The sequence below is a fragment of the Pagrus pagrus genome (genome assembly GCF_965226575.1).
Source record: "Pagrus pagrus genome assembly, chromosome: 15".
Taxonomy (NCBI): domain Eukaryota; kingdom Metazoa; phylum Chordata; class Actinopteri; order Spariformes; family Sparidae; genus Pagrus; species Pagrus pagrus.
In genome coordinates, this window is record NC_140199.1 from 8,531,278 (window position 1) to 8,545,855 (window position 14,578).

The 14,578-nt window shown below is 42.2% G+C and overlaps 2 protein-coding genes across 6 annotated transcripts; one reads left to right on the forward strand and one right to left on the reverse strand.

Annotated features, from left to right (window-relative positions):
• The first annotated feature begins 98 nt into the window (after positions 1-98).
• ikzf5 (IKAROS family zinc finger 5) lies at positions 99-4,467 on the forward strand. The gene is made up of 4 exons (XM_084375769.1): positions 99-552; positions 722-893; positions 1,302-1,475; positions 1,554-4,467. Exons 2-4 carry the CDS (start codon positions 761-763, stop codon positions 2,516-2,518), a joined length of 1,272 nt encoding a protein of 423 aa, XP_084231895.1. The 5' UTR covers positions 99-552; positions 722-760; the 3' UTR covers positions 2,519-4,467.
• Positions 4,468-4,585: 118 nt separating this feature from the next.
• LOC311270692 (CUB and zona pellucida-like domain-containing protein 1) lies at positions 4,586-12,574 on the reverse strand. 5 transcript variants are annotated; one of them, XM_084375764.1, is made up of 19 exons: positions 12,481-12,574; positions 11,244-11,285; positions 11,028-11,126; positions 10,823-10,861; positions 10,471-10,615; positions 10,181-10,377; positions 9,988-10,080; positions 9,722-9,766; positions 9,523-9,621; positions 8,243-8,278; positions 8,053-8,151; positions 7,664-7,699; positions 7,368-7,512; positions 6,938-7,131; positions 6,254-6,429; positions 5,898-6,128; positions 5,651-5,811; positions 4,894-5,144; positions 4,586-4,763 (listed from the first exon to the last, which is right to left on the reverse strand). In XM_084375764.1, the coding sequence occupies exons 1-19, from the start codon at positions 12,542-12,544 to the stop codon at positions 4,717-4,719; spliced, it is 2,199 nt and encodes a 732-aa protein (XP_084231890.1). In that variant the 5' UTR covers positions 12,545-12,574; the 3' UTR covers positions 4,586-4,716. The 5 variants fall into 5 exon arrangements, with proteins under 5 accessions (XP_084231890.1, XP_084231889.1, XP_084231892.1 ...); XM_084375763.1 differs by having other exon boundaries at positions 9,988-10,086; XM_084375766.1 differs by lacking the exon at positions 12,481-12,574 and adding an exon at positions 12,413-12,453 and having other exon boundaries at positions 9,988-10,086.
• Positions 12,575-14,578: the final 2,004 nt, after the last annotated feature.

The following is a 14,578-nucleotide window of genomic DNA, read 5'->3' on the forward strand; positions in this document are numbered from 1 at the left end:
ACACTGTGTTGCTGTGTATTTGGCCAAAGTTACCGCTTGAGTGTGGAGGGAACCTTTCTTCGTGGGCGCATCGAGCTGGTGGCCGGACGGTTTTCACCGGTGCACACACAGCGAACTTTCACCCCTCAACCGCTTTATTGTTTTGATTTAGCAGGTTGTCTTTTTGTGTGACTTGTAGCAAGTGATTCGGCGTAAGGACATTTTTTAAACTATTATTGCTGTTGAGGGTTTACTCAAGCGCGTACAGACGATGTAAATGATGACCGTGTCAGACAGATACACGGCGTTACTGTTGACAAAGATGCTTTCTCCTAGATAAGCTAACGTTAGCTGTCTGGCTAACGTAGCGTACGTAGCTTTGGTAACAACATGACGATGATGAGCGGTGTGTAGGAGCGACCGACCAGACATCGGATCGCGCCGATTTCCTGCTTGTCAATCACGGATTCCAGGATTATCCTGTCTTTGTGTCTGGATAGCCTCAATCCGGTTTACACCACCAAACAAACAAAACTGGTCACATTTAACCAACAACAACTTGTATTCAAAGAGGTATGTGTGCATCTGTAAAAAAAAAAAAAAATCCCAAAAAATCAGCTAGCTAACGTAGATGAGTGCTACTTTGAGTTTTTTTATTTTATTTTGTTGGTTGCATGTTTATTTTTCATTACATTTAAGTGATGATTCCCTGACCTCACGCTGATCCATCTTTGCTCTTCAGTAATTGTGCTCGGCTGGATATTTGCATCACTTTCTTTCAATGGGTGAGGAAAAACCAGACACGCTTGACTTTGTGAAGGATTTCCAAGAGTATCTGAGCCAGCAGACTCAACATGTGAATATGATATCAGGCTCCGTCAGCGGCGTCAAGGAGGCGGACGAGCTGCCTCCAGGTAACTAGCTGTGGCATCTATTGTCTACAATCCAACCTACAATGCATATTCAGCAGTTTTTTAAGGCGTCTGGCTTGTCTGCAGTTTGGGCAAACAGCTGACAGGTTCACCTATAAACATTGTCTGATACCTGATTTCAGGTACTTTACACAAGTTGCAATTTCATGAATGTTATCATAGCTGCTCAAGTAATCAGACATGGTCATCCTTATCCATATACTTGAATAAGTCTGTAATAAAAGCTGTTGTAGTCACTTAAATGCGAATGTAGTGTTTTGTAATCAACTGTAGAAATGCATGAAGAGTAGCTACAGTGTTTCCCTAAAGTATAATCAGTGTTTGTATGGCATGTCATTCCAATTTTTTTGATGATTAAATGATAAGCTCTGCTAATGTTATTGTATGCAGACTGCAGTCAGAATGGACTGGATCACCCCTCAGTGGACATGTCCCTGGAGGACAGCTCAGGGATCCTTGTGGATGGTTTTGAGAGGACCTATGACGGGAAGCTCAAGTGCCGCTACTGCAACTACGCAACCAGAGGCACAGCGAGACTCATCGAGCACATCCGCATTCACACAGGTGAGCGTTAGTAGTTTATTTCCAAGGGATGACATTCTCAAGATTTTGTTACTTAGCCTGTTTTCCTCTTTGAAACAGGGGAGAAACCTCATCGCTGCCACCTGTGCCCATTTGCTTCGGCCTATGAGCGTCACCTGGAGGCCCACATGCGATCGCACACCGGCGAGAAGCCTTATAAATGCGAGCTGTGCTCCTTCCGCTGCAGTGATCGTAGCAACTTGTCACACCATCGCCGTCGACGCCACAAACTCCTGCCGATGAAAGGTGCTCGCTCGCTTTCCCATAAGAAGATGCTGAGTGTTTTACAGAAGAAGGCCAGCTCATTGGGCTACGGCCGCCGACTCCTCATCAACTTCAGCCCCCCTTCAATGGTGGTACACAAGGCTGATAATGTGAACGACTTCTCCCATGAGCTGCCTCACTTACGTCAGGAGACCTATGATAATCAGAGTCGAGCAGTCGAGGACGGGCACTCCACCAATCAAAATCACCATCACCATGACATGGTGATGGATAATCCCCTGAACCAGCTGTCCACCCTGGCGGGCCAGTTGGCCAGCCTCCCTTCAGAGTCTCAGGCGCAGAGTCAACCTCCCATGTCTCCAGGAGCTGAGTCTATCGTTGATGAGAAGCCCTTCCTCATCCAGCAGCCCCACCCTGCCACAGCTCCTGTGGCTGTCACAGCCAGCATGGCCCATGCCTCCTCCTCTTCCCCAATCACCCCAGAGCCCCGGGCACCACCCCACAGCAATTGCAGCCCTGGAGGGGGACCCTGCAGCGAGCACAGTGGGCGCACCAGTACCCCTAGTATCTCCAACAGCCAACCCAGCACGCCAGCCCCAGGCCTCTCCGCCCCGCTTCAGGACCCCCATGTGCTGCATCACTGCCAGCACTGTGACATCTACTTCCCCGACAACATCCTTTACACCATCCACATGGGCTGCCATGGCTACGAGAACCCATTCCAGTGCAACATCTGCGGCCACAAGTGCAAGAGCAAGTATGACTTTGCCTGCCACTTTGCCCGGGGGCAGCACAAGTAATGGATGAACGAGGAAGTCTTTGAAAGATCTTTTAACGGACAGCTTTGTTTTATTGATTCCATAGTAATTTTATTTATTGGTCTTTTACTTGGCCTTGATGTAGCCTAGCCTTTGAAAGTTGTACTTATACAGGAAAATGTCAACATTCAGATGGTTTCATTTTGTATGGTGCCCATTCAAGTGTATTATAAAGGGATGATCAGTGTTTTCAACAGGTTGAGAATTCATTTGTGGTGTGGAGTTGCACTAAACTGCTGTCATAAATCAGAAAACGGCTGCCCTTCTAGCCAAACTAATGACCCTTGTTTAGTGTGGTAGCTTACCAAATTCCTAACTTTTATTTTGAGTTTGTCTTTTAATAAGTTTAGCTCAAAAATTAAATGTTGGAGTTTCCCTTAGGAACACAAATTTAACTGACTGGCAAGCGTTTCAGATTTGTCTTTTAATGCAATACTGTGACAGAAATGGCTTTCAATGCACCTGTCTAAAGCAAACTTAGATAGGTGCCATTTTACACAAGTTGTATGGTGCCCTGTCAGACCAAGGTGAATGAAAATTACTGGTTACCAGAAGGACTTTGTCCCGCGATCTGAATGAATAATCTATGAATAAATAAAGTTATAACACTCTGATGCTAAGGGCAGAATACATATTATGATATCATATACATGCAGTTGTAAAATGTACTGTTTTTTATTGTCTGTGGAACCTGCCAAGAGAGTTAAGGCGGGAGGACCTACTAACACAGCAAATTGGCTCTCACTCTCAAAAGCATGCCGATTTAAAAAAAAAAAAAACATGCAAACAAAAAGAGGAAACTCTAAAGCTGTGCCCCAAATAAATTCTCAACACTCCTGAAGGTATATCTAAAGATTGCTCTGATGATAGGAGCAAAACTGTTGGCCTGGAGAGATCTTAAGCCTTGTTGAAATTATTTCAGTGCTTGGTGCATTACTATTTCTTTGCAGTGCCTGACATAGTCACTTTCTTGTGTGTCGAAAATAGAGAGGACTGTTATTTTGAAGATTAATGGATGTTATTACAATAACCTCCTCTTACTGTAACAGATGGGCCCGACTCAAAAAAATAAGTGGCCATTGTAATTTTCTATGGTAGCAATTTTTTCTTTTTTTTTTCCTGCCAAAATTCTGCTCCATGAATGCTGCTAAGAAACGTTGGGATCAAAACTATATGGATGGCATCCACAGTAAAAACCTGACCAAACTTTGTATCAGTGGTTTTTGGTCAGCAGGTTGTTCAACTAGATTTTATAGGGAGTCCTGTTGTTTTGACACACAGTGCCCTTCTTGACCAGCATCATGGTAATTTCACTCAGTTTGTTAAAAGGGTTTTACATATCCTTTTTGATTACATACTGTCACATTCTGATGTTTTGATATTGTATGTAGTCCCTTTGATATCCAGTGTCTACATGTTTAGGACAGAATCACCAAGTCTCGTGTCTCATACGAACACTTTCTCAGAATTGCCACGTAGCACTGGGGATGCCACGTTTTAGCCTTTGTGATAACAAACACTGAGATTCCCCTTTTACTGTATGGATCCCAGTGCTTTTCTCAATATTTACTGAGTATTGTATTCTGAGTGGTTGGATAGATGTTCAGTGTCAAAAAAGCAAAATCATGTTGCAGTGAGACTGCTACTTTAGCAAGATTGTTGTTTGTCTTGGGTACTGTTGTCTGTTGCATAGCAACATGGGTGGAGAACATAGTTACTGTTTTTAGGACCACCTCCTCGTCACCATGCTTACCAGTAACAGGGGCATCCAGTAATGACTGCCTCGTGTTCTCTCAGTGTGTCGTAGGTTCATAGGTAACAGTGAATGTCGAAGCCTTCTGGCGATCACTCTCTCCCTCTGGGATGGCAAATCATTTTACTGTGACATGGATTAATCTAACTAATTTATAAGTAAAGTGTTTTCTAACTGAGCTGTGCTTTGTCTTTTGTTTTCCTCCACATTGTCTTTTCTATCACTAACAGTAGCATTATTTTTATTATTATGGGATGTTAATATTTAATGTTCATAATGAAATACACAAACACAGATTGACTTTTGATGATGCTTTTTAATCAGGTAATGATGAAGAGAGAAGAAAGGTTGATTATAGTTCAGTGTGACAGTGAACAGAACAGTAGTGATGATTGGTAAATATGATGCAGCTCATTGCTGCGTCGACTTAAGCCTTGTCCTGCTCCATAGTCCCTTCTTCCTTTTTCTCAGGGCCTAGAGAAGAGAAATGTTTTTTATTAGAATGTTTTCCTGAGATCATGAGAACACAGTTACTTTTCTTACTGATATCATCCTTCAGTTGATCCACTATTGGATTCAAAACCAGGTACAAATGACTACAGACCTATGAGTTGGATGGGACCCAGGACCAGAGTTTGGCTGTCGTGTTCTGTCCCCAGGTCTCTGGCCACACGATTTCTGCAGTTTGGTGGATTGTGGCAGCGGGAATTGCTGTCAGAGGCTGGGCATATCAGGACCTTGCACTGGATGTACACCGACTCTGAGGCTCGCAGGAACTGGAAGGCCTTAAATGTGAAACGGGCATAGGGACGGAGGCCAGTGTAGTAGGGCCTGTAGGTGCTGTCCACAGGACATCTGGAGGTGAAACGAGAAACTGTCACTGGACAATACTGGTACTATGAATATGTAAAGTTAACAGAAGAGTAAGGACCAGTTAACCTTCCTTTTCCCAGTTGACAGTATGCCTCTAATCTTCAGGGTTCTTTTTTTGATGAAATAATGGATCATTTTGCATTTGTTATATAAATGAAAACATCAGAGACATTTACAGGATCATTTCTCTGACGTGACGAGCGAGAGACAACAAAAACGTGGTGCAATACGTAAGTATTGGCATCCTGTTGAATTCAAAACAAATAGAGGCTCCCATTAGCTACTTAGCTCAGTTAGCCATGCAGCTAGCAGTCCAGGCTAAGGGCGAATTGAGTACCGGTGGTGTTTACACTGCTAGAACAGGAGCTTTGGACCTAGTAGGCCGGGTCTAGCTGATTAGCATGCTAACTTCAGTTAATATCTCCGCAACACAAAATGTAGACGTCATAATGTCGAAGCTGTACGTGAGTAGTACGTTCTCATCTTACCCGTTACGGACCAGATAGTACGATCTGTTCTGGAAATCATGGGGTGATGGTGAGGTCACACAGGTGTCAAGAAAGATGACCAGATTGTTCAAATGCCTGCTCAGGTCCACTTGGACATACAAGTTCTGGTTGAGTGTCACCTTGTATGGCACTTGAGTCACCTGAGAGTATAAATTATAAAAAGTGTCAGCATTTATTTACCAAAGGATTTTTTTTGCACAGTCACCCCTTTACTACCCGAACACACCTGGTAGTAGAAGCTGCTGGATGTGTAGAAGTTCATGCTGGTGTTGAATTTGCCTGAGCCTACAATGCTGCCGTTACCACGATTTTCAACAAGGTACATGATCTGGGACACTGAGTCCTGATCCATTCGACAGGCCACGTTCAGCTTTAAGTGAACCTGGCGTGTGATCTCTCCATAGCTGGAGGTGTAGCCCCGGAGAGCGTTGGTGTACACAACTCTGCCATTCTCAATCTGTTCAAGGTAGAAGATAGTGGGAAATAGTCACACACAAGATTCCACTGACATGTAACTCTCCCATAATTTGTGGGAAGTGCTGTATGTTGTTAAAGTTTTCCAGCCGGTGATGAATTAGCTACCTTTTTAACGTTGCCACAACCTTCAATCGGGAAGCTGAAGACAACCTGATAACTGGTAACCTGGGGTCTGCACTGTTGGTCATTCAGGTAAATACTGTGGCCGTCGTAGCCGAGAGAGTTCAGGTAAGACCTCTGAACCACAATGTTCATGTTGTCTGAGGAACAGGTAACTTGACCTGCCAAAGGACCGTGTTCACAAGACATTTCAACAGCTTGAATTACTTTAAGGACTTAACACCACAAACACCAAACAAGTCCGGTCATTTTCTACACATGGAAAGTCTGGTGACGTTTCTTTGTTGACAAAACATTTCTGGAGCTAAACAGCAAAACAGCATTGCAGCATTCTCCTTAAGAACTGAAGTGGATGGGGACTTATTTTGTAAGTGAAAATAAAAAAAGACATTGTTGGGCGTAATCAGTCACCCAGAAGCCCTCCCCCACCTTCAGGTTTACCTTGTATCGTGCTAAATTAAGATAGTGAGCATGTAAAACATGACATTTGATTGACCACCTGAGGGAAGAGGATGTGGGCATGCTAATGCTACACTACACTACTTATGGCTGATCTCAGGATGTACAAAAATTCTGAATCCTAATTACCCACAATGCAATTCATCACATTTAATAACCAAATGAAAACTAGATGTCTTATACCTACTATTAAATATACAATAATTGTACCTGAGCTCGTTGGCAGAGAGCTTATGAACTCAGCTTTGAAACCTCGGGCAACCACACTACCATCAGTCCGGAAGACCACAGTCATGGAGTTGGAGGAAGAGTGGAAAGTAGACACACTGTTGTTGCACACTGTCCCCATATCCAACGATCCATCATAGACTTTAATGTAGTCGCACCCGCAGCAGTTCTCCAGTCTGTTTTTTAAGAAGATGATAAGAAATGATTGACCTACGCAGTGCATCTTTGAAGATGATCAGTTTAGAGCCTAACTTAATTCTATTGGTAGGTATTTTTTTACTTTTTAAGTTATGCTATTCTAGAGATCTGTATGTCATTTCTGTCATCGCATAGTTTCTCCATTTGTAATTCACATAATAAAGCTGCTCATTTATACGAATGACCACCAGAAAGCAGTCTATTCTTCACTCACTGCAGGTACGTGAATGCCAGGAAGATTCTTTGGTCGCTCGGAGCTCTAAGACGCCAGGTACAGTAGGCGTTGTCTGGGTAGTAGGAGGGGTGGTTCGGGCTGGTGAAGTTGCCAGAGCCAAACAGATAGCCTCCGCAGGGGGTTGCTTAAAGTGGACAAGATAACATGAGGGTCATTTCAGTGAAGTGTATTTGCAGCAGGCTCACTTTGCAAACTAAAGATCCTTCAAAAGTGAGGGTCGAGCTGGGTGAGTAGTAGGCAACCATGTAAAATAGGTTGTTGAGAGGTTTTCATACCTGTGGTGGGCCAGTCAGTGGTTGATGAGCAGTAATCTACATGTCAGAGAGAGAAGGATACAATTATTACAATCTTTTACACCTCAGTTTTTCTCTCCCTTGAGTAATATCCCTTTGGTGTAGATTTTAGAGCAATCTCCCACAGAGTGTCCAGCCCCAACATCCTGTTTCAACACTAAATACATCATATTAAGTGGAAAAGATGCCAGTTCATATCACTGTACGGTCAGTTTTCTATGAAAGCTTCCGATAATAAGTAGTAAATTAGTAAAAGTAGTAATCAGTAAATTATCTTATGAGGAATGGTATTGAAGTAGTGTATTTCAGTGTGATGCAAGATGCTTTTCAGTTAAAATTGTGACCATAGTTATGAGGGACATGATACCTACGGTAGTAATCACGACAACAGTTTCCATTGTATCGACAGGAGCTTGTGCAGGAGCAGCTTCCCAGGTTCCAGCCACAGTTGTAACGACATGAGGGCTGAGCTGAGAGACATGAGAGAGTGTAAAACATTTCAGTAACTGATATTTTAATGTTTTATTCTTTCGCAAATAGGTTGTTGAGAGGTTTTCATACCTGTGACGGGCCATTCAGTGGTTGATGAGCAGTAATCTACATGTCAGAGAGAGGAAGATAAATTATTACAATCTTTTGCACATCTTTGTCTTAAACACATCCTGATTCAACTGACTAAAAGTAAATATGATCAGAAATAACAGAATTCTGGCCAGTGTGGTACTTTCTAGAGACAGACAGTCTAAATAAGGACACAGTACAGGCACTCGGCCGCAGTCCCACCGATCTCTCTCCCTCTTGTTGTCCAGCAGACGACCACGGCCATGAAAATCTCTGTCAGCGTAACTGACAGGTTATTATTTCCTAACTGTATCTTCAGTTGTTGTCTGGTGTTAATGGGTTGACATGTTTTTCTCGCCATTGGTTTGTAAAAGCAAACAGCTAGAGGTGAGCTGATGCAGCGGATTGTGAGCCATTGTTTCCCCACCAACAACTGGCTGTCACAGATGCAGTGTCTCTGGGCTCATTTGATGAAGCAGACAGGCGCAGCAGCAGCAGGGCAGCACGCTATACGTGCAGCCGGCCTGCTTGCTTCACCTTATGAGCCCAGAGACACTCTTACAGCAAAGAGCGGCTCCAGAGGATGAGTGACATCGACAGGAGAGGCCGAAGAGGTGCTACTTAACTAGCCAGCTAACTATTGACGGTTAGGTAGCATTACATCAAGAGGAGGTAGCCTAATGTCAGATCACAAACATCAGCCAAGATTGCTTCCTTCTTATTTACTAGGTAAAAAATTTAAAGATTTGGAAACTGACAGATTGGAAAAGATCAGGTTCTCTTGTTTTCGTTGAGACTGGGATGACTTGGCCTCAGTTTGCATTGTTTTGCCGTGTTCATAAAACTTAACGTGGATATTTTCTTCCTTGCTGTTGGCGTCTAGAACTGATATTGCTTCAGTAAACACTGCAGTACCCGGCTAAGGGGGACCGGCATCGCCAAGTCTCTTATTGTCGAGCTTGTCCGACCTGTTTTCTTCTTCCAAAACAGAAAAGAACAAAGAAAGTGAAGTGACATCTAAGACCCCGTGACATTTCAAATGTAACTTAACTCCCAAAGTTTGTCCAGCCCCAACTTCCTGTTTCAACACTAAATACATCATATTAAGCAGAAAAGATGCCAGTTCATATCACTGTACGGTCAGTTTTCTATGAAAGCTTTGGATAATAATTCAGTAAATTATCTTATGAGGAATGGTATTGAAGTAGTGTATTTCAGTGCGATGCAAGATGCTTTTCAGTTAAAATTGTGACCATAGTTTTGAGGGACATGATACCTACCATAATAATCATGACAACAGTTTCCATTGTATCGACAGGAGCTTGTGCAGGAGCAGCTTCCCAGGTTCCAGCCACAGTTGTAACGACATGAGGGCTGAGCTGAGAGACACGAGAGAGTATAAAACATTTCAGTAACTGATATTTTAATGTTTTATTCTTTTCTTTTTTTCACTAATAGGTTGTTGAGAGGTTTTCATACCTGTGGTGGGAACGGCAGGGCTGTCAGTGGTTGATGAGCAGTGAGCTACATGACAGAGAAAAACAATAAAGTGATGACTGTTGTACTTTTTGAATCAAACATTATGATGCACCTGCTGTTTATACAGCAACTGTGAGCAAAAAAATATGAACACATCATATCCATGTAAGCGCTGAGTAATTTGACAGACTGACTCGCTCAGGCAGGAAGAGAGGGATGGATGCAGAACCTGTTCACACTGTTGATTTGTTAGACATGGTACTTACAGTAGTAGTCATAGCAACAGTTTCCTCTGTATTCACAGCTTGAAGAGCAAGAGCAGTTTCCAACCTGGTAGCCACAGTTGTACCTGCAGGAACCTTGAGCTGCAGAGAGAGCAGACAAAACAATTCCCATCACTGAAATCAAACAGTTTGTCGCACAAACACAAACATCTTGATCACAATTATTGTGACGTACCCACAACTTGGTAGTAAGCACGAAATCCTGAGGAGCTAACACTACTGTCACTCCTGAAATGCACAGTCAAGTAAGAACCAGTGGAGTGGAAGATGGTAGTGTTCCTGCCACACACCTTCCCCAGAAGCCTGCTACTGGTACTGGGGCCATCATAGACGGAAACAGCATCACAACTACAACCACCACAATACTCAATGCTGTGAAAGAAGAACAGATATTTGAATTTAAAGCTAAAGATATTTCAACACAATGGTTAGTTAGTGATCACAAATGGCCTCCTGTATGCTTACTTGAAAGCAGAGAACCACAGCTGAATGACTGATTGTCCTGGTCTGATGTACCATATACAGTTTGCATATTGTGGGTATGCAGATGGGTAGTTTGGGCTGTAAAAACTTCCACTGTTGCCATACAGGTAACCACCACATGATGTATCTTAGGATCATGAAAATTGAAAAAGAAATCACTCATCAATGTTGATGTTTCAGTTTCATATTATACAGGTATTTCTTACCAAAGGTCATTAATAAGTCACAAATACAAATATTCTGGACATTAAATCTTAACCTCGTCTTTAAAATGCATGTTTCTTAAGAAATGTTAGAAAGCCTGTTCAAGCATCTATTAGAGAGATTTTCATACCTGGGGTGTAAATGGCAGTGGTTGGCAGTGGGCAGTAGGCTGTGTGACAGAGAAAAACAATGAATGAATGAATAATGAATAAAAAAAATATGAACACATCATATCCATGTAAGCGCTGGGTAATTTGACAGACTGACTCGCTCAGGAAGAGAGGGATGGATGCAGAACCTGTTCACACTGTTGATTTGTTAGACTTGGCACTTACTGTAGTAGTCATAGCAACAGTTGCCATAGTATTGACAGGAGCTTGTGCAGGAGCAGCTTCCCATGTGACGGCCGCAGTTGTAACGACATGAGGGTTGTTCTGAGAGACACGGGAGGACACAGTCTTAACCAAAGTATTTACACTTCTCTGTGAGGATAAATGAATATGATGGAGCTATCGCCTTAGAAATGTTTGGTCATAAAGACGGTTAAATACCTGTGGTGACGTCTGGTCCCATAGTCGATGTCGGGCAGTAATCTGAAGCAAATAAGCAAAAATCAAAGGAGACCATCAGCAACGAGATTGGCTCTTTATGTACAATTATTATTCTAATGCCTGCAAGCGGGTTGGATTCAGACTTGACAAGTCATAAAATTCAAACTATTTTATTGGCGACATGCTGAGGATGAATTTGGTGAGACAGAACGACACTAAATCATTGTTTACTTTGTTTCACCCTCCTCATCTTTTGCCCAAAAGGGCTTCCAGAGTCAACCAAAAGTCAAAGTTAAAGACACTACGTCTTCATAGTCCTACTAAAGTAAAAGTACTCAAAGTATTAAAAGGAAATGTGCTCATTCCACAGAAAACTGGACAGTACATTGGCACATATTACATTATTGTTAACACTTAATACATCAGCAGCATTTCACTGTTGCAGTAGATCCAGATGGAGCTAGTCTTAACAGTTTATCTACAGTTGTGTAATTTAGTCCATTGGTTTCCAACTTAGGGGTCGGGCTCCCTCCAAAGGGTCAGGGAGATAATTGATGGGTCACAAAGAAGAAATTCTGCTGCGTAAACTTTTATTCATATTGTGGCCATCCTTGCTTTTTTGTGAATTATTGAGTAGTTAAACCTCTTAGTTATTCTTTACCTCTTTGTGTGAACAGTTTTGTAAATCAAACTATGTAAAAAGTTGGTATAACTGATAACAACTCATCCACATCCGATACATGACGAGAGGCACCGACCACACTGCTTTTGAGTTCACCAAAAATATCTGGAACCACTCATATGATCTTCAACGATTCATTGTATTTTATAAGCTTAGCACATGTTGTTGTATGAAAAATATATATATGAAAAGAAACAAGTAGTTATAGCTGCCACATGAATTAAATGTGGGGTAAAAAATGCAATATTTTCCTCTGAAATGTAGTGGAGTTAAAGCACAAAGAATTATAGACTGGAAATACCAATGTAAAGTAACTCACAACTCACTCGAGTAAATGTTCTTAGTTACTTTCCATCACTGCTTACCGTTATAGACTGGACAACAGTTTCAAACATTATGATGCACCTGCTGTTTATACAGCAACTGTGAACAAAAAAATATGAACACATCATATCCGTGTAAGCGCTGAGTAATTTGACAGACTGACTCGCTCAGGAAGAGAGGGATGGATGCAGAACCTGTTCACACTGTTGATTTGTTAGACTTGGCACTTACTGTAGTAGTCATAGCAACAGCTGCCATAGAATTGACAGGAGCTTGAGCAGGAGCAGCTTCCCATGTGGCGGCCGCAGTTGTTACGACATGAGGGTTGTTCTGAGAGACACGGGAGGACACAGTCTTAACCAAAGTATTTACAATTCTCTGTGAGGATAAATGAATATGATGGAGCTATCGCCTTAGAAAAGTTTGGTCATAAAGACGGTTAAATACCTGTGGTGACGTCTGGTCCCATTGTCGATGTCGGGCAGTAATCTGAAGCAAATAAGCAAAAATCAAACAAGACCATCAGCAACAAGATTGGCTCTTTATGTACAATTATTATTCTAATGCCTGTAACCGGGTTGGATTCAGACTTGACAAGTCATAAATACAAACTATTTTAATGGCGACATGCTGAGGATGAATTTGGTGAGCCAGAACGACACTAATTCATCGTTTACTTTGTTTCACCCTCCTCATCTTTTGCCCAAAAGGGCTTCCAGAGTCAACCAAAAGTCAAAGTTAAAGACACTACGTCTTCATAGTCCTACTAAAGTAAAAGTACTCAAAGTATTAAAAGGTAATGTACTCATTCCACAGAAAACTGGACAGTACATTGGCACATATTACATTATTGTTAACACTTAATACATCAGCACCATTTCACTGTTGCAGTAGATCCAGATGGAGCTAGTCTTAACAGTTTATCTACAGTTGTGTAATTTAGTCCATTGGTTTCCAACCTAGGGGTCGGGCTCCCTCCAAAGGGTCAGGGAGATAATTAATTGGGCACGAAGAAGAAATTCTGCTGCGTAAACTTTTATTCATATTGTGGCCATCCTTGCTTTTTTTGTTAATTATTGAGTAGTTAAACCTCTTAGTTATTCTTTACCTCTTTGTGTGAACAGTTATGTAAATCAAACTATGTAAAAATAGTTCATACAGCAACTGTGAACAAAAAAATATGAACACATCATATCCATGTAAGCGCTGAGTAATTTGACAGACTGACTCGCTCAGGAAGAGAGGGATGGATGCAGAACCTGTTCATACTGTTGATTTGTTAGACTTGGCACTTACTGTAGTAGTCATAGCAACAGTTGCCATAGTGCTGACAGGAGCTTGAGCAGGAGCAGCTTCCCATGTGGCGGCCGCAGTTGTAACGACATGAGGGTTGTTCTGAGAGACACGGGAGGACACAGTCTTAACCAAAGTATTTACAATTCTCTGTGAGGATAAATGAATATGATGGAGCTATCGCCTTAGAAATGTTTGGTCATAAAGACAGTTAAATACCTGTGTTGCCGATGGCCTCTGTAGTGTACCAGTAACCACCTGATGGATTGTGAGAAAAACAAACAGGACAAAATGTCAGAGTATTGGCCACTTTAAGGCCAGTGAGAGCATGACAAACCACAGACAGAAACCCTACCATGAAGACTATAAAAACACAAAGATGATCTTTCCAACTACTGCTCAATCTAATGTTGCTCAAACACAAAAGCGAGAGAGTAGTGGACAATACCTTGCACTCCAGATGAGAAGATCACGCTGCAAAGCACTACAAGAGTCCACATGGTGACTTTGTTCACTTGCAACCTGCTTCAGATGCTGAACATGTCAGCTTATATAGGCAGCAGCCAAGTTAGACACTGTGATGTAGCAGCCATAAAGTTTCTGATGCCGCCAACAGTGATAGTGATGATACTCGGTGATCATTGTGCGTGAGAAACACACACTTGGTTGACTATCATAAAGCATGTGCAAAGATTGTTCATCTGCAGCTTCAGGATGTGCTTTAAGGTGTTTGCTTAAGACATCCGAGCAGAGCCTCATGAGGGCTTTCGGGAACTTGAAAATGTGGAGATAATAAAATCCACTATCATGTGTCACTGAAGGAATCCTTCTGCATCAGTTACACCCTTTAACAGTAGAATAGGATGTCCATTAAACGTATCAGAAACAGGTTCACTGCCTAGAAGGTTTTCACACACAGCGCATAACTGTCACAGTAAGTAAGAGAAACAAGTACAGCAAAAGTCAAGAATCTTGGCCTGCCATCTAGGATTGTATATTTATCATGCAAGCCTGAGATGTGCTGCCAGTTTCTGCA

Excerpts from the sequence above, each read along its gene's own strand:
- ikzf5 (XM_084375769.1), top strand. The coding sequence starts at position 761 with ATGGGTGAGGAAAAACCAGACACGCTTGACTTTGTGAAGGATTTCCAA. Across the intron at positions 894-1,301 it reads GGCGGACGAGCTGCCTCCAG|ACTGCAGTCAGAATGGACTG; the intron begins GTAACTAGCTGT and ends TATTGTATGCAG. Across the intron at positions 1,476-1,553 it reads GCACATCCGCATTCACACAG|GGGAGAAACCTCATCGCTGC; the intron begins GTGAGCGTTAGT and ends TCTTTGAAACAG.
- LOC311270692 (XM_084375763.1), bottom strand. The coding sequence starts at position 12,544 with ATGGGAAGCTGCTCCTGCTCAAGCTCCTGTCAATTCTATGGCAGCTGT. Across the intron at positions 11,127-11,243 it reads GGGACCAGACGTCACCACAG|AACAACCCTCATGTCGTTAC; the intron begins GTATTTAACCGT and ends CGTGTCTCTCAG. Across the intron at positions 6,430-6,937 it reads CTCTCTGCCAACGAGCTCAG|GTCAAGTTACCTGTTCCTCA; the intron begins GTACAATTATTG and ends GTCCTTTGGCAG.